Raw genomic sequence first — 23,052 nt, 5'->3', positions numbered from 1 at the left:
CTCCCACTCCACCTTCAGAGAGACCCCGGGGAGCTTGGGTCTCTCCGTCTCTAGTTGTGTCTCTGGTTGTGTTCCGGGGATCATTAATCAACACGTTCTGTTTACCCTACAAAGAAATTAAAACAGAAGACATCCTCACATCATTTACTGGCACTCATAGGGTTAAATTATTGTGCAGCCTTTTTAGAGTCATCGTGTCTCAATGGGTTTAACCCTCTCTTGCATGTCATAAGAAAGAAACCACCTATATCAGTGCAGTACTTCCTCAGTGTTGACCGTCCGATTGTGCAGCACTACCTCCATACTGATCCTCTGTCAGTCTCGCACTCCCTCAGTACTGACCCTCTGACAGTGCAGCACTCCTTCAGTACTGACCCTCTGTCAGTCTCGCGCTCCCTGGGTAATGGCTGTGGCGAGTGCCGGCTGGGATTCTGCACTCAGGTGCCTGATATAAGGCTCAATAACATGAACCTTGTAATCAGAGAGAGGATGAGAGAAAAGGAGAGGGGGAGGGAGAAAGAAAGAGAGGTAGGGATCGAGAGAGAAACTGTAATGATGTGATTAATGAATATCATATTATTGGAAATTATTTTTATTAAAATAGATGATTATTCTGTGGGTGTGTTTGTGTGCGTTTTAATTGGATTAAAGCCAGCTAGCCTGGGTGCTTTGATGTATGGTAGTTTTGAGACGTAAACAGGGAGGCAAAGAGGCAATTTGTTTTTTTAAATAGAGCATTCAATATCTGGCAGTGAAATCTTAAACCAATCAACATTTATATTACTAATAAAATTGAGAATTTGTTGAAAAGTTATTGTGGTCGTAGTTTGTAGCCATGAGTATATGTTTAACTTGTGTAAGTTAATAAATGTCTCACGTAGATTGATGTTAACCCCTCTTGAAAAGTGGTGGTCTTATTCCTGAATTTAAAGCTGCATCTCAAACATTCCACTGGGAAATATAGGTTATGACAGTTGTTTAATGTTTCCCTCTGGGATTTTAAACAACAGCCTTCACCAGTTACTGTGTCATAACAGAGAGACAGCACGATACTGAACCATTTCTGATTCTACAGGTACAAATCAGTAGGTAACCCCCCTGGGAATCTGGGACACATGTTGTCTACACACTGAGATTGAAGCTTTGGAGTGAGTGTAAACAGCTCCTGTACCTGGTGCTTCACAGAGAGTGGACTGGGGGTCAATGCAATGTCACTGGTCTCTGAAACTCTCTCCTCCATCGCTCCTTTTCTCCTGCAATAACACAATATCACACTGTGGTTATCATATAGCAGAGAGTCAGTGCATCACAGACACAGAGCCCACTGTAACCTGACACCAATGGCTGGACTGTCTCTTTAAATCACTTCTGCACAAAGATACAGAATCAAGAAGCTCGATACCATCCAGGACAAAGCAGCTCGATTGATCGATACCCCATCCACTACGTAAACATTCACTCACTCCAGCTCAGGAGGAAGCCACTCAGCCCATCGTGCCTGTGCTGGCCCTTTGAAAAACTGTCCAATTAGTCCCACTACCCAGACTGTTCAATCCTTGTGATGGTTATAAACTCTCAGTTCTGATACAATCCCTGTGAATCTAAATCAGAGAGAGGCAGATACAACATGGGAATGTACAGTTCTTTATTCACGTCCCTGGAACATTGCAAAGCTGCTCCTGGTGAATGAACCGATCATCGGGGTATGGTCACTCCGGTTGTGCGGAGTCACAACGTGATCTGATACAATCCAGGAGTAGTCGTGCGGAGTGAGGAATCTCTGGGTCTGGTGATCGTTTAACTGAATACAGGACAATGAAAGGTTCTCTCCAGATCATAGTGGACACAAGGACCACTTGCGGAGAGGTGCCTGGTGCTGATCCCAAGGGAAAGAATCACCGACTTAAGGAAAGAACATTGAAGTAAATGTATATGTTAAAATCAAGTTAAATCTTTACACTTACTTTCTCACACAGATGAAGATGAAGATTCCAGCCAGGAAAACACTCAACATGATCCCAGCCGTGAGCAATCCCACTGTCCATTTACTGGAGTCTCTACCTGTAAAAACAGCCATTAAGTACTGCACTACAGTTTTAGAATGATGCTCTGATGTATGTCGAAAAGCGATACAATCACTCAATTTTTAAATATTCATTCTCGGGCAAAGCTGACCTTTATTGTCCATCCCTATTTTCCACTTGAGGAGGTGGTGGGGGTCTTCCTCCTGAACCACTGGTTTGACCCAAATTGGGAGACCAGTTCAGAGGGCAGGTAAGAGTTAAGCACGTTGATGTTTGAGACTGGAGTCACATATACATCCAGACGACTTAAAATTGATAGGTTTCCGTTCCTAAAGGGTCATTAGTGACCCACATTATCTATGTAATTTCTATATATATGTATCAACTAACCACAATAAAATAATCAATTATCAACTCATTATCACCCTGTTGTTTGTGGGATCTTGTTGTGCACAAATCAGTTGTTATGTTTCCCACATGACGACAGTGAGCTCACTTCGAAACTGCTTCATTGGTGATCGAGCGTTTTGGGAATTTCTAAGCAATTTATCAACGCAAGTCTTGCATTTCGATGTAATCCATGAAACATTTATATATAATATTTATCAATGTAATCTATGTAACATTTATATGCAATGCATATCAATGTAATCTATGTAACAATTAAATATAATATTTATCAATGTAATCTATGTAACATTTATATACAATGTTTATCAATGTAATCTATGTAACATTTATATATAATATTTGTCAAATAATCCCTATAACATTAAGGTATAATATTTATCAATGTAATCTATATAACTTTAATGTATAACATTTATCAATGAAATCTATGTAACATTTATATATATTATTTATCAATATAATCCCTATAACATTAATATATAATATTAATCAATGTAATCCATGTAACATTAATGTATAATGTTTATCAATGTAATCTATATAACATTTATATATAATATTTATCGATGTGATCCCTATAATATTAATCAATAATATTTATCGATGTAATATATGTAACTTTTATATGTAATTTTTATCCATTTAATCTATGAAACATTTATATATAATTTTTCTCGACGTAATCTATGTATCATTTATATATAATATTTAGTCGTTTGGGAGGAGAACCCGAGTATTTCTGAGCAAGGACATTTTGTCAAAGCTTTCTGTCTTGCACCCAATGAAGCACCTTTTTCTGGGGGAGAGAGTTCCAGATTAGCACTCACCTTTGTGTCAAGAAGTGCTTCCTGACATCACCCCTGAACGGCCTGGCTCCAATTTGACCAAGTGTTGCAATTGTCACATGAGGTTAGGTGATTCACAGCTTGGTCAACGGGGTGAGTTGAAAAGAGCATCTTAGAGGAGGTAGAGATAGAGATGAAGAGGTTGAGGGAGGGTATTCTCGTGTTTAGGGATCAAAGCATCTGAGTGGAGATCGATCCCGAGCGAGTCTCTCACCTTTGACCCACAGATACACCTTGAACATGGCTTCCCCGTGTGGGTTTTGAACCGAGCAGAATGCCATCACTTCCCGCTCATCCTGGGGTCTCATCAGGGTCAGGAAACCAGTCACCAGATGCCATCTCTGACCTGCCACGACACAAAACCTCCGTGTGTTTGGTTACCACTGATGTTGGCACTGGGTAGATGCCAGGTGAGGTCTCCGGGTGGGTTGGAGTTGGCCACACAGATGCAGGTGACCCCCTCTGACCTCCGAGTGCACTTCAACTGCTGGGAAATCTCCGGCTTATCTGAGGAGGGAAGGACAACAATGAGACAACGTCATAGCAAAGTTAGAGCGTAAGATAGAATCTTAACACTGATACACTCATTACTGCCTTTGTTACCGCCACACTCGCCTATCCCAACACTCTCCTGCCCGGCCTCCCATCTCCGTAAACATCAGCTTATCCCAAACTTTGCTCCCCCGTGTCCTAACTCATACCGAGTCTCTTTCACACATCACTCACTGTTGCTCACTGAGCTAAAATGGCTCCCAGTCCGGGAATGCCACAATTATAAAATTCACATTGTTTCAAATACATCCTTAACCCCTCTCTATCTCTGTAACCACCTCCAGACCCTTCAACCCACCCTATCTCTGTTACCTCCTCCAGCCCCTACAATCCTCCTTATCTCTGTGATCTCCTCAATGCTCTATAACCCTCCCTATCTGTGTCTTCTGCTACAGCCTTTACAACACCCTCTATCTCTGTTACCTCCCCCAGCCCCTACAACCCTCACTATCTCTGTGACCACCTCCAGCCCCTACAACCCCACCTATCCCTGTAACCTCCCCCAGAATCTACATCACTCCGAGATCTCTGCGCTCCTCCAAATCCAGCCTCTTGAGCTTCCCTTGATTCTCATTGCTCCAGCACTGGCGGCCGTGCCTTCAGCTGCCTGGGCCCCCAGCTCTGGAATTCCCTCCGTAAACCTCTCCATTTCTATCTCTCTCCTCATTTCAGATGCTCCTTAAATCCGGCCTCTTTCTCTGAGCTTTCAGTCCCTGTTCTAATATCTCCTTATGTATCTCGGAGAGTCACAGGGGGAAAAAAGCGGGGAGGTGATGCTAGTTATGCTAAACCACAGCAAGGAAGTTGCCCTCAGACAGAAAGTGTTTGAGTTTTAAGCAGAGACAGGTGGAGTAAAATGCTTACATCGCACATTCAGGTGGGTGATTTTGGAGGTGCTGTTACCCACTGGGTTCCTCGCTGTGCAGTAGAAAGCTGCATCATTCTCCCTTGTTACAGGAGTGAAGGAGAGAGTGCCGCTAATTGTGTTTAACTGGGTGCTGGTGTTCCCCTCGATCCTGAACCAGGTGTAATGAGATATCGGTGGGACACTTTCACTGGAGCAGGTTAATGTGATATTGCTTCCCTCTCTTATCCCACCTGAGGATCTGCTGATGGACACCATCGTCTCCTGTGGGGGATCTGGAACAAGGACAGAGAACAATCAGCAGGTAATCCTCACGCCCCACAGCTCTCCGAAATCTCTGCGCACCTCCAATTCCGGCCTCTAACACATCCCCCCATTCCGATCTCTCCACAATTGGCGGCCGTGCCTCCAGCTGCCTGGACCCTAACCTCTGGAATTCCATCCATCATTTTTCACCTCCTTCAGACAAAATCTGACCCCGAGTCACATAAGGAGATATTAGGAGAGGTGAGCAAAACCTCACTGAAAGCAGGAGGTTTTAACGGTGTGTATTGATGGTTTTAAGGAGCATCTTAAAGGTTGAGAGAGAGTTGGAGATTGTGTATCTCCTGCACATCCAGCCTTGCAACTTCCTCTTCCACCCAAAGCAATGTTAGGCTCCCCCCTGTCCGTACCTTTCACCCCTCCAGCCTCCGCATTCAAAGGAACATCCTCCGTCATTTCCGCCAACTCCAGCATGATGCCACCACCAAACACATCTTCCCATCACCACCACCCCCCCCCCCCCACCCCCTCTCCTCGTTGGCATTCACAGGGTTCATTCCCTCCTGGAGACCCTGGTCCACTCCTCCATCACCCACAGCACCTCAACCCTCTCCGATGGCATCTTCCCATGCATTTGCACAAGGTGCAACACCTGCAACTTAACTTCCTACCCCCTCACTGTCCAAGGGCCCAAAGATGGCTGAAAAGTCCACCGGGCCTGAAAATCTACATCCCAGATACTAAAGGAAGAGGCCCTGGAAATATTAGATGCATTGGTGGTCATCTTGCAAAATTCTATAGGCTCTGGAGCAGTTCGTACAGATTGGAGGGTGGCATTTGTAACCCCACTATTTAAAAAAAGGAGGGAGAGAAAAAAGAGGGAATTGCAGACCAGTTAGTCGAACATCAGGCATGGGGAACACGCTAGAGCTTATTATATAAGATGTGCTAACATAACGCTTGGAAAGCATTAATGGGATTCGACAAAGTCAGCATTGGTTCATAAAAGGAAAATCATGGTTAACTAATCTGCTGGAGTTTTTTTTTTGAGGATGTAACTCGTAGAATAGATAAGGGAGAACCAGTGGATGTGGTGTATTTAGATTTCAAGAAGGCTTTTGATAAGGTCCCACATAAGAGGCTAGTGGGTAACATTAAAGAACATGGGATTGGGGGTAATTTACTGGCATGGATTGAGAATTGGTCGACAGAAAGGAAACAGAGGGTAGGAATAAATTAGTATTTTTCTGAGTGGCAGGCGGTGACTAGCGGTGTTCCACAGGGATCTGTGATTGGGACCCAGCTGTTCACGATATATATATATAAATGACTTGGATGAGGGAGACAATTGCAATATTTCCAAGTTTTCTGATGATACAAAGCTGGGTGGGGATGTGAGTTGTGAGGAGGATGCACGGAGGCTTCAAGGCGTTATAGACAAGTTGTTTATGTGGGCAAACACATGGCAGATGACGTGGATGAATGTGAAGTTGTAGGCTTTGGTGTGAAAAACAGAAAGGCAGAGTATTATTTAAATTGTGATGTATTGGGAATTGTGGATGTACAACGGGACCTGGGTGTCCTTGTGCACTAGTCAATGAAAGTAAACAGGCAGTCGCAGCAAGCAATCCGGAAGGCAAATGGTATGTTGGCCTTCATTGCTAAAGGATTTGAGTTCAGAAGTAGGGATGTCTTACTGCAGTTATACAAGGCCTTGGTGAGACTGCACATGGGGTGTTGCGTGCAGTAAGATGGGGAAACATTTCTTCACTCAGAGGGCGGTCAATCTGTGGAATTCTCTACCACAGAGGCTGTGGAGACCGGGTCACTTGTGTACTCGAGAAAGAAACTGATAAATATTTGGATATTAGGGGCATCAAAGGGTACGGATAGAAAGCGGGAATAAGACAATGAGATAAAGGGTCCGCCTTGATCATGTTGAATGGCGGAGAAGACTTGAAGGGCCAAATGGCCTAATCCTCTCCTAGTTTCTATTTATCTATGTATCTATAGAACTATCTCTCTCCATGTTCTGTTCTCATGTGACCTTGAGTAACTGATGATTCATATTATCTATTTACATTGTTAATATTAAACCTTAAAACTAGATCTCACCCCAAAACTTTGACACCCATAAGGACAATATTTATGTTATCCTACATTGTCTTTTATATTCAACCTTGGTCCCCTCTGCCATATCAGTTCGGCCTAAACAATCCCAAGGGTCAATACAAGGAAGAGCTCTCCCTGGTCAATATCACTCAATAAAAAATGACCAGTTTTGCCTTCAATTCATTGAAGCTTGCGGGAACTTGCTTTACGCATTGTATAGTATTACAGCTAATATAGAATGAAGGATGTCCGCACTTACATTGCACAGTTAGTATGAGGGTCCGCTCCGATGAAACAGATGGATATCTCACTCTGCATCTGAGAGTTTGTCCATGGTGTTTGAGTGATGGGCTCAGGGTCAGAACAGAAGTATAGGTCAGAGTGACGCCATGCTAGTTACAGTGATTGAGACTGATCCAGGTACGTCAGTGGGAGTGTCCCAGGTTAAGACAGGTGCTGCTGTTCCATTGCACGTTGTGTTGAAGGTGCATCTTACATCCACACGCTTTCCTGCAATAATTTCAGCAGGGAATACCGAGGCTTTATCTGTGAAATCTAACACACAGAGAATGGATCATTTTAGAGAAATATAACGTGAAGCATCAGTTCAAATAGAAATCACAGTCCCACAAGAGAAAGCACTTCTACAAGCATGATATCAGAACCGAGAGGTTAAAACGATCAGGAAAGAATTTCCTATTTTCAGACTTAGTTTAGTTTCTGTCACTCAGATGAATTCACTTCCACTTCGAGATAATTGAATTGACAATCCCAGGTGAGGGTGGAGGAGCAGCTCACAGTTCCCGGCAAAGTGGCTTGCTACTTTCTCCGAAATCTGACAGATTTAAATTCTATCCAGTCCCCGGAAGGAGAGAAAACATTTGAACCAATCACTGAACCGGCACCTAAAGCAGATGATCAGGTTATTGATCACATTGATGTTTCTGGGAGCTTCCTGTGCACAACTTGGCTTCTGTTTCCCATATTACAACAAGGGCTCCATTTCAATAATTATTTCATTGGTTGTGAATCAATCTGGGACGTCCAGAGGCTGGGAAAGGCGCTATAGAAATGCGAATCTTTCTTTTGTCGATATGTAAGACATTTAAACAGGATTCGAGAGATCGATGGGAGTGGATAACCTGATAACATTGATGGACACTGTCCATATATTTAATCATTGATATTAAAGTGAGTATTAGAGGTTGCTTTGGGAATGACGTGGAAGCTATCAACAGGTTAATGAGAATCAGACAGTGTGTTTTAATAAGCTGTGTTTTGTGTTAATATGTAAACGTCACAGTTTGTGTTATTTCCCATTGAGTGTTGAATGTGAATTGTTGAGTAATTATAACACAGCACTTACCAGAAACGTGAAGCCGGGTTACAGGGTAATAGTTATGGCTCGGACCATTGTCAAATTCTATTCTGAAAAAATAAAGCCCTGCATCTTCCCGTCTGATGTTGTTTATATACAGGCAACAGTCACCATCTTTCAGGTCTCCAGACAGCCGGGTCCGATGGCGGAACCGTGGTAACTCGTGATTGTGATCCTTGGAGTGAAAGGCTATAGACCATGTATTCCATGCGTACCATCCCATAATCCAGATCCCCACACGTGGTTTCTTTACCAAATCTGATGAGTAACTGTAATGACATGGAATCTGTACACACGAACCTTCCTGCGCTTTCACCTCTCGTGGAGTGTCGCATTTCCACTCTTTTGACTGTCCAACTGGGGAGAGAAATATCAATATTTAACTCTGGATGGTTTGCAGATCCACTAGACTCGATATCCACCCCCTCCGTCACTGGCACACTGTGGCTGCAGTGTGGACCATCTAAAGGACACACAAGGAACTCCCCAATGTTTCACAATGGATGGAAGAGAATCCTGGACACAGGAGTGGACAAGTTCATTCTACATTGACTCATGGTTCTCAGGACTCTGTTTGTGCACAAGCCTACTATCAAACAGACTGAAGTTGGGGAAAATCAATTTGGAATTCCACTGTCCAGGGCATTGTGTTAACTTACTGAGTTTGTTTTAAATCTAACATCTATTTTTGGTCCGTTGCCTTAAAGGGAGTGTAAATGGGAATCAGGTTAATTAGGAGTTTTAGGAGTTATTATAGCAGTAATGTAGTCTTATGTATGTACTTGAAATCTTTTATTTTGGTGACAAATATTTCACTTTATTTTTTTAAATCTCTAAAGGTCTTGGTGGACTTATTGCTTCTAAATTCAGTGCACACATCTCATCATAAATACAAATTGCAAAATCATTATGATAGTGTGAACAAGTTTCCCTCGTGGACTTGGTCTGCCTGGCAAACATCACCTGCCAAGTGATAACACTGTTGTAATATGCCTTTCAGGGATAGAAGCATGACATCACTCGAGGGGAAGTGTGTCATGTGAATTTTAGGAACTGGGGTCGGCATACGTAAGTCATATTTGTATTTGTGTGTGTTCAGCATAAGGTATATATTTAATTCAAGTGTAGTTTGTATTTCTGCATTTGTGTGTTTAGAAAAGGGGGAACTTGAGTTAAAAAGAAGCCAGCATTCCATTGAGGTTTTTTGACTGTTGAAGGGAAGTCAAAACAAATACAAGGTGTAAGAAACTGTGCTGTTTCCTAGCAACAGTGGTCCAGAGGGAGGGACCCACAGAGACAGAGAAAAGTACATTCAGTTCTGTTAAAAGGAGTTGCCAGGAGAAGCAGCGTAGGAGCGGGACATATAGTCATTCCCATATCGAGAGCACCAGCAGCGGGTTAGCTCAGTCAGGGAAGGTGAGTGACCAGCGTGTGGGCGGGATCGATACTGAGCGAGGGAGAGTCAAACACACAAAAACCATTACAAAAATCGGGCCAGAGAAGTTAGCGATTATAACGGGCGGCTTCAAGATTGCTGATCAGCAAATTGAATAAAAAACAAAGACTCCATTACTCCGTGGTGTGTTCCTGCCACAACCTGTCTTCGTGGGTGGAGCTTCGGAAATGCACACGAAAGGGGCTAAAGCGACACTGATCCCAGGTACTGTAGGAGAAGGAAGGTCAAAGCAATATTGTCAAAATGTCCACTACATTCCCCAGTTTGATTTGGGATGTAGCTGACCGACTATCTTAATTCAGAATGTTTAAACAGCGTACAGAGCTCTGGTTTCCTGATTCAGGTGTGACTGAACCAGACGAGCAAGCAATAAAAATTCACCTCGCGATTGGGAATGAAGTTCTACATAGGCTCAACACATCAGGAATAATCGCAGAAGAGTGAAAGGATCCCCAATAGATATGGACGACATTGGAAGACAGGTTCAGAATCAGGTTAAACTCCATATTCATTGACTAGAGTTTATGTCATTTGATCAGCCTACAGAATCCATAGAGCACTTCATCAGCCAATGCAGAGAAAAGGTTGTGTATTTTTCAAAGGCAGAGCCTGCAGACAGAGTTGTTGAGTTGGTGATCGCATCCACTCCCATTGACGCATTCCAGAAAGATCTGCTACAGAAGACCAAAATCTATAGTATTGAAGAGCTACTCAAGGATGGACATAAATACAAAGTGATCTTCGAACGTCAACGAAGCTTACAGGTCCTCAGTACAACACCAGTTGTTGACGCACCCACTAGAATATCCAAGCCTAGCGAGACGTGTGGAAGGTGTGGCTTTCTGCAGGAACCAAGGAAATGCCCAGTTTTCCATCAATCCGGCAAGGCTTGTGGCAGAAAGGGCCATTGGCAGCGGCAGGGCTCTACAGCAAAGGCTGATGCAGCTACAAAGAGCTGCTCTGATCCAATCAGACCGTACACAACGGGGCATCTTCAAGCAATAAGAATGACCATCCGGTATCCCATCAGGAACATATACATGTGGTGACTGACAAACCAGGAAATGGATTGATACAGGGGCAAGTGCAAAAGTAAATTCCCCTCCCCCGACTCCTCCAGCAAATTTTAAAAGACATGTATTCAATGAGATGGAAGGCCATGGGGAAACCTACTGCTGTGAAACTTGCAGTGTACAACACTTCACTAACTCCATGTGCAGAATCCATAGTCCTGGAATGCAAGTACAATCAATCCTCCTGGGTGTCACAGGCGTTCTACATCGTGGAGACTAAAGGCTGAGCAATTGCAGGTCTACCGACATGCCGTGACCTCACACTCATGACAATCCATGGAATCTGTCAGATCTCACATGGGTCAAACTCAAAAACTAGCTCATCACCTCAGTTCACGACATAACATTGAAATTTGCGGAAAGTTTCAACAATATTGCCAGTTTCTAGGGAGCTGCAATATTACACCTGCAGGAGAAGGCAAGTCCGTCAATCGATCCAGTACATTTAGCACAACACAAATGCCAGCAACTACAAGAGGGAACGGTGAAAAATTCTAAAGAAACTGTGGAAACATCATTGAAGGACGGCCTGATTCAATTTGACCTTATCGGGATAAGCGAGGCACCTCCCAGGGAGCCATTGTTAAAGGCAGGCAGGGCATCAGACCGGAACCTTTGTGATCCTGTATTCTTAAATCCCACAGATCACTGTGACCAATTAAAGACACCTCCAGACAAGGTTACCATCACAAGATCTGGGTGCACCAGCAGATTACCTCTATGCTTTAGAGAGTCAAATTTTCAACAGTTCCATACACTTATGTAATTGTCAAGAAATAAGAACATGATATTAGGAACCTCTTGTCCCCTGTCTTCCTCAAAGATCCATCCCTGCAGCAGAAGCCTGAAGAGTTATTGAAATGGGACCTAATTTATCGGATTGTGGGATGATACGGAACAGAAGGAAGCCATTTGGCTCAACGTGCCTGTGCTGGGCCTTTGAAAGATCTGTCCAATTAGACCCACTCTCACCTCTGCTCTCTCCTCCACAGCCCAGCAAAATGTCCCCTTCAAGTATTTATCCAGTTCCTGTTCTGAAAGTACCTGTTGAATCTGCATCCACCGCCCTTTCAGGCAGTGAGTCAATGGTCTCTCTCTGAGCTACAAAGGGCTAGGATTCTGTGAAATTTAAACTCTGCAGCAGATCAGGGATAATCATGATAACTCATAATATTTGACAGTTTTACACACAGACTGCTTTGCCTTCCTTCCCTCTTTCAGTTACCTTGCTCCCTTATCGAAGTTTCTAGCATGGTGAGAATGGACAGGAAGTGTGACGCTGAATAGCCTGTCTATTCTATGAGCTGCTGTGTTTTCTTCATGGCAATTCTGAATAAAATCAGCATTAGGGAAATATTATAGGGCATCGCTATCGGAGTCCTAGCATTGGGACAGAATTCTTCCCCCAATTTTTATCCCTGCTTCTCTATCCAGCCGATCGCTCCCCTGTCACGCTCTGTCCTACACTGGCTCCCAATCCAGCAAAGCCTCAATTTTCAAAATCTCAATATCAATTCCTTATCCATCCATTGCCCCTCTCCGCTCCCTATCCTTGTAACCTCCTCCAGCCCTGCAACCTCAGAGATTTCTCCTGTCCTCCAATTCTGCTGTCAGACAGAGAGTCAGTGTATATCAGTTAGCACAGGGGTGATGGGTGAATGGGACTTGGTGTGAGTTTGTACACTGGGTCACTGCTGAATCGGTTCCCATTCACAGTTCATTAAGAATGATCTTTTACAAAGGCTATTAACCATAAATCTGCCTGAGCTGACAATGATATTACCTTGGAGAAGTGACAGGAGGAAGTAAGATTTACCGATCATCGTCCACTCCCAGATATTTCATCAGATTCTCGCTCTCAAACTCTGAAAAGGAAAGGAGATAATGAGACCTCACCTCTTGTCCGACAGCTCTCGAGAGATCAGAACTGCTTTTAAACAATGTCTTCACAGGCTAATTTGATTCTCTGTGGGATGATCGGTGCTCTGCAGAGAGTTACAAGGCTTTAAGGAAGAAAAACAATGAAGGACTTGCATTTCTATAGAACCTTTCACCACCTCAGGGTGTCCCAAAGCTCATGTCTCTGCACTTCCACGTCCTTTGAAATAGATAGATGTTCTGTACAACAGATTTGAGCCTCACCCCCAGATCTCAATAATCAGTAGAAAACTTTCAAAGGCACCAATCATTGGAATCAGTCTTTATAAATTCACAAAATCAACAAAGGACGGTGTTGGTCGTGGAAGTGAATTCCAATCGTTCTGTTACTTACCCACGACCTGTCCGACTGCTCGCCTGGGGAGGAACTGCCCACACGCTCTGCCTGGGCTGAATGAGACCTCTTCCTGTGCTGCTTCCTCTGTGTATTTAATTAGAAAGAGCTGATATGTCACTGTGAGTGAAAATGTGAGGTGGTTGGTGTGAGTGTGAGAAAACAACTCTTTGTCTTGCACTGAAAGCAAACTGGTAACCCATTTGGTACCAAGACAGTGGTTGATTGTCCTCATTCTGTTCCTGTGTAAAAAAAATCAAGGTGCCTAAATAGGCCTCTTCCTGTTCCTGTGTTTCAGGCACCGAGGTGGCTGAATGGGCCTCCTCCTGTTCCTGTTTAACAGGCTGAATGGGCTGAATGGGCCTCCTCCTGTTCCTGTGTAACAGGCTCGAGGGGCTGAATGGGCCTCCAACTCTTACTGTGTAACAGGCTCCAGGGGCTGAATGGGCCTCCTCCTGTTCCTGTGTAACAGGGTCGATGGGGGGCTGAATGACCTCATTCTGCACTGTAAACTTGTTGTGATACTGTAAAGGCCTCTTTTGATCATTCAGCTAGCTCTTCAGTCTCTTCCTTGTATCTCTTGGGTCATTACTGAGGGAGTGCCTCACTGTCAGAGGGTCAGTACTGAGTGAGTGCTGTACTGTCGGAGGGTCAGTACTGAGGGAGTGCTGCACTGTCAGAGGGTCAGTACTGAGGGAGTGCTGTACTGTCGGAGGGTCAGTACTGAGGGAGTGCTGCACTGTCAGAGGGTCAGTACTGAGGGAATGCCGCACTGTCAGATGGTCAGTACTGAGGGAACTCTGCACTTTCAGAGAGTCAGTACTGAGGGAATGCTTCACTGTCGGAGGGTCAGTACTGAGTGAGTGCTGTATTGTCGGAGGGTCAGTACTGAGGGAGTGCTGCACTGTCAGAGGGTCAGTGCTGAGGCTGTGCTGCACTGTCAGAAGGTCAGTGCTGAGGGATTGCTGCTCTGTCAGAGGGTCAGTACTGAGGGAGTGCTGCACTGTCGGAGGGTCAGTACTGAGGGCGTCCAGCACTGTCAGAGCTGCCGTACTTCAGATGATGTTTGAAATTAGCAACATGCCCCGTGTAAAATTCTATATCATCAGCTCAATATAAATAGATTAGTCTTGTACTTTTCACTTTTCTGCAAATTGTTCATGGTTTCATTTCCTTGGAAACCAGGCTCGTGTGATCACTATTTTTAAATATGTTCGTTATTTTGAACAAGGGGCCATGCCTGAACAGATAACTGTAGAATCAAGCAGCTCGGTTTTTTCTTGAACCTTGCTTCATTCAGATGTTTGCTGCTGGACATGAGTTCATTAATGTGTGAATGTAGAATCGGAGTCACCTCAGTGAACAGCAACATTGGTTGAACAGCCTGATCGGCAATAAGAACTGCTGAAAACAATGTCCGTTCAGAACAGCTCGATCCCCGATCAGAGAAACAGCCTCGGACAGAACCAACTGACGCTGCAATCGATACAATTCATCAACGTGTTGGGAGCTAGTTTGATGTTGGAGATGGAGTGTTACTGGGAAGGATGGAACCCCTCAAGATGAACAGCTCGATGTACGATAAGGAAAGGATGAGCTAAGCGGGGTTGGTCACAGACAGACGGAGCGTGTGAAGACTCAACAAGCTAATGGCAGGTGAATAGCTGGAAAGATATCTTTTCAACACAAGGTTTAGACACAGAACTCGATGTTTGATCGGGTATTTCAAAACAGAGAAACTCTTTACATGGTGAATGGACCTTGTCAATAATCCATCCAGCCAACCTCGCCTGGAGATTAGTCCAATATTAGACACTAAACCGAGGCCTCGTCTGCCCTCTCGGGCGGGTGTGAAAGATCCCACAGCCATTATTTGGAAGAAGAGCAGGGGGGAGTTCTCCCCGTGCCCTGGGGCCAATATTTATCCCTCAACCAGCATCACTAAAAACAGATGATCACATTGCTGTTTGTGGGAGCTTGCTGTGCGCTAATTGGCTGCTGCGTTTCCTACATTACAACAGTAACTACACTTCGAAAAAAGGGTGAACTCAATTATAAAATATTCTGGGAGATCCAGAGAACATGTTATACAGAAGAGATTTGACTGGAGCAGCAAGTGTTTTACTTACAGGGGAATGAGTCCCCAGGGTTGTAGAGTCAATCCTGTCAGATGAATGACTAACTGGAGACACTTCAGGGAGCTGATCTAATTCAGGAAATGTTCAGTTTACCAGGATCGGAGGCGAGATGATCTTCCTCTCCTGACTGCATCGTACAAGAGGTGAAGTGGCTCTGGGAGGAGTGTCAGTGTTAACACAGTTTTTCTGTGTTTGAGGGAGATGTGAAACTGGGGAATTCACGTGGTTTTTTGGTGTGGACACTCCATGTCTTTATTTGGTGCAGCACTCATTTAGTTCATGTCATTGTTTCAATGCTACAACACCACAAGGCATTCTGGATTATTTTTGCCTGACCTGCTGTCAGAAACACACAGTCTCACAGAGAGGCGGAAAAGTGGTCCCAAGCAATGTGTGAAACTGAACTCGGCTTACTCAGAATGCACACACACAAACTCACACTCACACAGACAGGCACACATACACGCACGCACTCACACACACAGACTCTCAAACACGCACTCTTATACAAAAACAGTCTTGTTCACACACACACATACACACACACTCTCTCTCTCTCACATACACATTCTTTCTCACTTCCTCTCTCAAACACACAATCTCCCTCTCTCTCAAACACGCAACAATCTCTCTCTCGCACACTCCCTCTCTCAAACACACACACCCCATCTCTCACACACACAAACACACATTTTCACTTGTTTACTCTCTTAAACACACACACTCCCTCTCTCAAACACACACACCCTCTCTCTCAAACACACACACACACACTCTGACATACACAAACACTCTCTCTCAGACACACTCTCTCTTTCGCACACACACTAGCTCACACACACATTCTCTCTCTATATTTCTCTCTCACACATAAACTCTCTCTCTCTCTAACACAGACATTCTCTTTCTCTCAAACACTTTCTCTCTCACACACACAAGCTACCCCGCTCTCTCATGCACACACACTCTACTTCTCTTTTGATCTCTCACACACATTTTCTCTTTCTCTCTATCCTTCCCTCTCTCACACATACACATTCTCACTCTCTCACACACACATTGTCTCTCTCTCTCACACACGCACTCTATCTCTCTCTCTCCGAGACGGAAGGTTGGGATTTTGAAACCGTCTCAAGGTTTCAGCTCAAAACCCAGACAGATTCTCTCCAGTGAGGGAGTGCTGAGGGAGCGCTCCACTGTCGGAGGGTCACTGCTGAGGGAGTGCTGAACTGTCGGAGGGTCACTGCTGAGGGAGTGCTGAACTGTTGGAGGGTCAGTACTGAGGGAGCGCTGCAGTGTTAGAGGGTCAGTACTGAGGGAGTGCTGCACTGTTGGAGGTTCAGTACTGAGGGAGAGCTGCACTGTCAAAGAGTCAGTACTGAGGCAGTGCTGAACTGTCGGAGGGTCAGTGATGAGGGAGTGCTGAACTGTCGGAGGTTCAGTACTGAGGGAGTGCTGCAGTTTCGGAGGGTCAGTACTGAGGGTGTGCTGCACTTTCAGAGTGTCAGTGCTGAGGGAGTGTTGCACTTTCGGAGGGTCAGTACTGAGGGAGTGCTGCACTGTTTGAGGGCCAGTACTGAGGGAGTCCTGCACTGTCAGAGGGCCAGTACTGAGGTTGTCCTGCACTGTCAGAGGGACAGTACTGAGGGAGTGCTGCACTGTCGGAGTGTCAGTACTTAGGGAGTGCCGCACTGTCCGAAGCTCAGTGCTGAGGGAGGGCCGCACTGTCGGAGGGTGAGTGCTGAGGGAGTGCTGCTCTGTCAGTATTGCCATATTTCAGATGATGTTTGAAATTAGCAACATGCCTCATGTATAATTATATATCATCAGCTCAACATAAATAGATTATTCCTGAGCGTTTCACTTTACTATAAATTGTTTGCAGTTTCATTTCCTTCGAAACCAGGCTTGTGTGATCACTATTTTTAAATAACGCTAATAATAAAGATGCGACAATGCACATGCACCCAGATACACAAACACACACATACACAGACACACATTCACTCACACACGTTCACACAGACACAGAGACACACACATGCACACACACACACACTCACACACGTTCACACACGTTCACGGAGAAACACACACACACACACAGACACACACACACACACACGTTCACACAGACACAGACACATAGATTCACACAGACACACACAAACACTCAAGCATGTTCACACAGACACACGCTCGCACAGAAAGACAGACACACACACACACTCACACAGACAGACAGGCATACACATCTACACACATACATTCGCACAGACAGGCACACAGGCAGACAGACAGACATATGCACACGCACTAAATAGATATGCACAGACAGGTGCACAGGCAGGCAGGCACACACACTCACACACACACTGACACACATGTCAGAATTAAAAAGTTAGAGTCCAATAAAAATTTAAAAGAATATATGATTAATACTTTTTCTTGTCTTTGAGGCTTAGATTGTTGAATGTTGCAGCTGTTCAAAGTTAATTGGTTTCCTGTGGCATCTGGTGGTAATTTGATTCAGATTTGCACTTTCTTGAAGACGATCTGTTAGCTTCAGAAAGAGAGAGAGAGAGAGAGAATTTCTGCTCTTTTCTAGCAGTGTTTTTGGATGATTGCCATGTTTCTTTTTCCTCCTACTTTCTCCTATATCTGCTTGACAGTACCTGTTGTTAAAATCCGCTCTGTATATTCCCAAAAGGGAATTCGATCAGCATGTCTTGCATTCATTGTTGTAGACCAAGAAATCCCGCTTTTTGATCTTTGCATCTCCAAAACATTTGATGCATTTCAAGATATAAATCAACCTGAGATTACACACACAGACACACGCACACACACAGACAGGTACACAGGCACACACACGCACACACAAATGCACACACACACACAGACACAGACACACAGACAGGCTCACACGCGCACACAGACAAATGCACGCACACACACACACTCTCACACAGACAACCACACAGACACACACCACACACACACAGACAGGCACAGACACACACACACACACACACACACACACACGCTCGCACAGGAAGGCACACACACACACAGAACACACACAAACACACACACAGATATCGGAGGTAAAATAATTATAGAGTCCAATAAAAATTTAAAAGAGGAAGTGATTAAGTCGTTTGCTTGTACTGCGGCGTAGGATGTGAAGGTTGAAGCTGTTTTAAATTAGTTGGTTTGCTATAGAATCCTGTAGTTCATCTGGCTCAGGTTTGCATGTTGTTGAAGAAACTCTGTTGGCTTCAGACAGAGGGAGAGAGAGAGTGAGGGGGGAGAGAGAGAGAGAGAGAAAGAGAGATGGAGAAATCATTTCTGTTCTTTTCCAGCAGTGTTTTTAGATGACTGCCATACTTCTTTTTTCCTCCTCGTTTCTCTTATATCTGCTTGGCATAACCATTTGTTAAACTCCTGTCTGTATATTCCTGAAAGGGAATTCAATCAGCAAGTATTGCATTCATTGTTATAGACCAAGTATTCCCATTTTTTATCTTTGCATCTCCAAAACATTTGATGCATTTCAAGATATAAGTCAACAGGAGGTGGGGGTATTGCATAATCCAAAGGGAGTTTTGAATGGTGATGTGTATCTGCTTGGTTAGCAGTTCCCACTGTTTTGATAGAACTACAGTTGATCAAAGTCCAGCACTTTGCATTTTAAGGCCTTGCTTTTAGGAGTGTCCCTGTTTGAAGTGGACCCTGACACACCCCAGGCATGAACTTCCATGCAACAGGTCTGCAGTGCAATTCATTTGAACCTTTCCAGAGAAGTGATCAACTTCATAGTATCAGCAATCAGATGACTTGTGTCAGCCATTTTTGATCTGTACACAATCTTGTAATTCTTTGAAAAACAGGTCACTTTGAGACAGTTCAATACGTCTTTGGTCTGTGAGTTAAGTTGTAGGAAGCTCTTAATCACAGTTTGCTGTCGTTGGGATATTGTCTTTGTGTGTGTGTTTGTGCATGTGGGTGAGTGAATGTGTATATGTGACAATGTGAGTGTGTTTGTGTCTGTCTGTAAGTGTGCGAGCGTGTATGTGTGTTTGTGCGTGTGTGTGTGTGTGTTTGTGAGTGAGTGAGTGTGATTGTGTGTGTCTCTGTGTTGTGTGAGTATGTGTGTATGTGTGTGTCTGCGTGTGTGTGTCTGTGCCTGTTTGTGTCTGTGAGTGTTTGTATGTGTTTGTGAGAGAGAGCGAGCGCTTGACAGAATGAAACCTCCCTGAGTGTGGCCGGTGTGTTTAACATTTGAGACACGCAGACAGGATGTGGTTAAAAGGTGAAAGCAGAAGGAGTGAGTGTGTTTCCCAGTGATTGTCTCTCTGTGGGTTTCCTGTGGGTTTCTGTGAACTGCCGGTGGTTTTTAAAAAAAAATCTTCCAGTCCCACATGCACGGCATCAAATAAGGATTTCGAAGCTTCAGCTCAGAGAGTAACTAGTCCCCCGAGAATTCACACCCCCTAAAACACAGATTAACAGCATTAATCCTGACCGTCAGCCCACTCACTCATTGCCTCTTGTCTCAGATACTAGAAAGTGGAAGTTAAGGCCGGATTTTCACTTCCGGGTCGGGGGACACAGAGACGGCGGAATTCCCGGCTCCGCCAACTCGACCTCTAAACATGTCAGTCCCAGATTCCGATATGTGGCCCTGGGGTCGGGGGTGGGTGGGTCGAGCATGGTGGGGGTAGTGGTGGTGGTAGGGTTGGGGGTGGGGGAGGGGGGGTGATGTGGTCTAGAATAGCTGTCCGACTGGGTGACCCCGGAGCGGTGAGGGGGTAGGGGTGGGCCCGGTGGGGGTTGGGTCCCTCGGGCACCGATAAAAAGCAGGGCCTTCAGAAAGGTCCATTTGAGAGGTTGGTGGTCAATGGTGGAGTCCCTGTGCCTCGGGGGAGACGTCGTTGTCTTGTCAGGCGAGTGTCCGAGCTGGAAACTCTCTCCGCCTGTTACCTGAGCCTGGAACGTTCGGCCCATCATGGGCTATCCCATCAATGGTGAAGTCCCTGTGGGGGACGGGCAGTCCCTTGAGTAATGGTGGGGGGGTCACTGGACGAGCTTCTTTATGTGGGAGTGTCTCACCAGGGACTGGCTGATAGCAATTGGGAGATGGGAGGAGCTGATGAGATTCTGTTTTTGGCGATGACCCCGCCCGACACAGGGGCAGCCCTGGCTACATGGCCACGCCCCCCAGCTGCTCTCTCATTGGCCGCATCCTCATCCTCATCCCTTTCACAATCTTCCACACGGACAGAGTTTCCCTCCTCCGCCTCATCCTCATCATCCCCCTCCTCATCTCCCTCCTCCGCCTCCCCCTCCTCATCCTCCTCCGTTCCCTCCTCCGCCTCCCCCTTTTCATCCCCTTCCCCATCACCCTCCTCAAATTCCTCCTCCTCATCCTCCGCAAATTCCCCCTCCTCATTCTCTGCCACCTCCTCCTCCTCCTCCTCATTGCCCTCCTCATCTCCCTCCTCCTCATCCTCCTCCTCATATTCCTCTTCCTCCCCTCCTCATCCTCTTCCTCCTCATCCTCCACCTCCTGATCCTCCTCTGCCTCCCCCTCCTCATCTCTCTCCTCATCCTCCTACGCCTCCCCCTCCTCATTCCCCTCCTCATCTCCCTCCTCCTAATCCTCCTCAACTCCATCCTCCTCATCACCTCATCATCTCCCTCCTCCTCATCCTCCACCTCATCTTCCTCTTCCTCCCCTCCTCATCCTCTTCCTCCTCATCCTCCACCTCCTTATCCTCCTCTTCCTCCCCCTCCTCTTCTCTCTCCTCATCCTCCTACGCCTCCCCTCTACATTCCACTCCTCATCTCCCTACTCCTCATCCTCCTAAACTCCATCCTCCTCATCACCTCATCATCTACTTCCTCCTCATCCTCCTCCTCATCTTCCTCCTCCTGCTCCTCCTCAATCCCCTCCTCTTCCTCCTCCTCCTCCCTCTGCTCATCACATCCTCCTCAGAGTTGGATCTCTGCCCATGGTAATGCTGTCATCGATCTGCATGTCCCTCCGCTGCACCATGTTGTGTAGCAGGCAGCACATCGCTACTGTTCTTCATCCCCTTGCTGGGGCATATTGCAGATCTCCACCTGAGCGATCGAGGGGCCTGGAGCACATCTATAAAATACCAACTGCCTGCTCGAGGGTGCTCCTGGTGACACCATGGCTGCTGTTGTAGCTGGGTTCCACCCCAGTTTCCGGGCTCCTAGAGGGTGGGTCATTATCCTCATTGTTAAGCGGCATCCCTTGTCCCCTAGAAACCAGCCACAGATCTGCGCGGGTGTCTGGAACAGCTGAGGGAGGTGGGAACTCCTTAGAATGAAGGAGCGGAGACAGCTGCCAGGGAGCTTTGCACACACATGGCGGGAGAGCTCGTTGTGCTCACAAACCCGCGACCTCCATCACCTCGAAGGACCAGGGCAACCATCACCTGCAAGTTCCCCTCGCAGCCACACACCCCCCTGACTCGGAGCTATACCGCCATTCCTTCCCTGTCACTGACACCAATCAGCCCTATGGAGCCTGTTGCACAGGAACAGGAAGAGGCCATTCAGCCCCTCAAGCCTCCTTCTCTATTTGACTAGATCACGGCTGACCTGTATCTTAGCCCCATCCACCCGCCTCGGTTCCACGACCCTTAACCCCCCCGACCCAACAAAAATCTCTCAATCTCAGTTTTGAAATTTTCAATTTACCCCTCCCAGCCTTGACATCTTTTTTGTGGGGGAGGGAGTTCCAGATTTCCACCCCCACTTTGTGTGAAGGTAGTGCTTCCTGACAGCACCCCCTGAACGTCCTGGAGCCAATTTTAAAGTTCTGCCCCCTTGTTATGGATCCCACCCGCCCCACCCCGCCCCCCACCCCCCCCCCCCCCCCACCCCCCACCACCAGGGGGACATAGTTTCTCTCTATCAACCCTATCGAAGCCTTTAATCATCTTAAACTCCTCGATTAGATCACCCCTTAATCTTCGAGACTTGACGGAACAAAAGCCTGGTCTTTGCAACCTGTCCTCGGGATTTAACCCTTTCAGCCCCGGGGTCGTTCTGGTGACTCTGCACTGCACCCCCTCCGAGGACAATTTATTCTCCCTGAGGTGCGGGGTCCGGGACTGCACCCAGGGACTACAGGTGGGGCCTGAGAGGAGCTTTAGAAAACTGTGCCGGACACTTCAAAAACTTCTTAAATTCAAACTTGTATCGAGTGCCTTAGAATACTGGGGCCAATATTTGCCCCCAACTAACATCACTAAAAACAGATTTTCTGGGTCATTATCACATTGCTGTTTGTGGGAGCTTGCTGTGCGCTAATTGACTGTGGCGTTTCCTACATTACAATGGTGATCCGTGCTTCAAAGATAGTCTTTCATTCCCTGAGCAATGTTTTTCAACAGTGGATGCTGTTGAAAAGTAGGAAACATGGCAGACAATTTCTGCACAGCAGGATCCCAGAAACAGCAGTGAGATACAGATCCAGAACATCTGTTTTTTTGACGATGTTGGTTTAGGGATAAATATTTGTCCTAGGACACCGGGGATATCTGCCCCACCCTACTCCGTACCCACCCCCTACACTTCACCCAAAAAGTGTCCATGGGGCTTTTGACATCCATCCGAGATGTC

The 23,052-nt window shown here is 45.8% G+C and overlaps 2 protein-coding genes across 2 annotated transcripts in view; both read right to left on the bottom strand.

Annotated features, from left to right (window-relative positions):
* Positions 1-23,052, bottom strand: part of LOC144671614 (myelin-associated glycoprotein-like) — a 125,154-nt gene that overhangs the window by 6,972 nt on the left and 95,130 nt on the right. The gene's annotated exons all lie outside the window — the stretch shown is intronic.
* LOC144671566 (uncharacterized) overlaps positions 1-23,052 on the bottom strand; it is a 205,932-nt gene that overhangs the window by 154,242 nt on the left and 28,638 nt on the right. The window contains exons 2-3 of the mRNA XM_078533519.1: positions 12,764-12,845; positions 8,440-8,808 (exon numbers count right to left, since the gene is read on the bottom strand). Coding sequence (XP_078389645.1) covers positions 8,440-8,808; positions 12,764-12,803 — 409 coding nt within the window. The 5' untranslated portion in view covers positions 12,804-12,845. The remainder of the gene's footprint in view (positions 1-8,439; positions 8,809-12,763; positions 12,846-23,052) is intronic.

Source organism: Cetorhinus maximus, chromosome 33, assembly GCF_964194155.1.
Source record: "Cetorhinus maximus chromosome 33, sCetMax3.hap1.1, whole genome shotgun sequence".
Classification (NCBI taxonomy): domain Eukaryota; kingdom Metazoa; phylum Chordata; class Chondrichthyes; order Lamniformes; family Cetorhinidae; genus Cetorhinus; species Cetorhinus maximus.
Note: the sequence above shows the minus strand (reverse complement) of the source record. Positions and strands in the feature narration are given on the sequence as shown.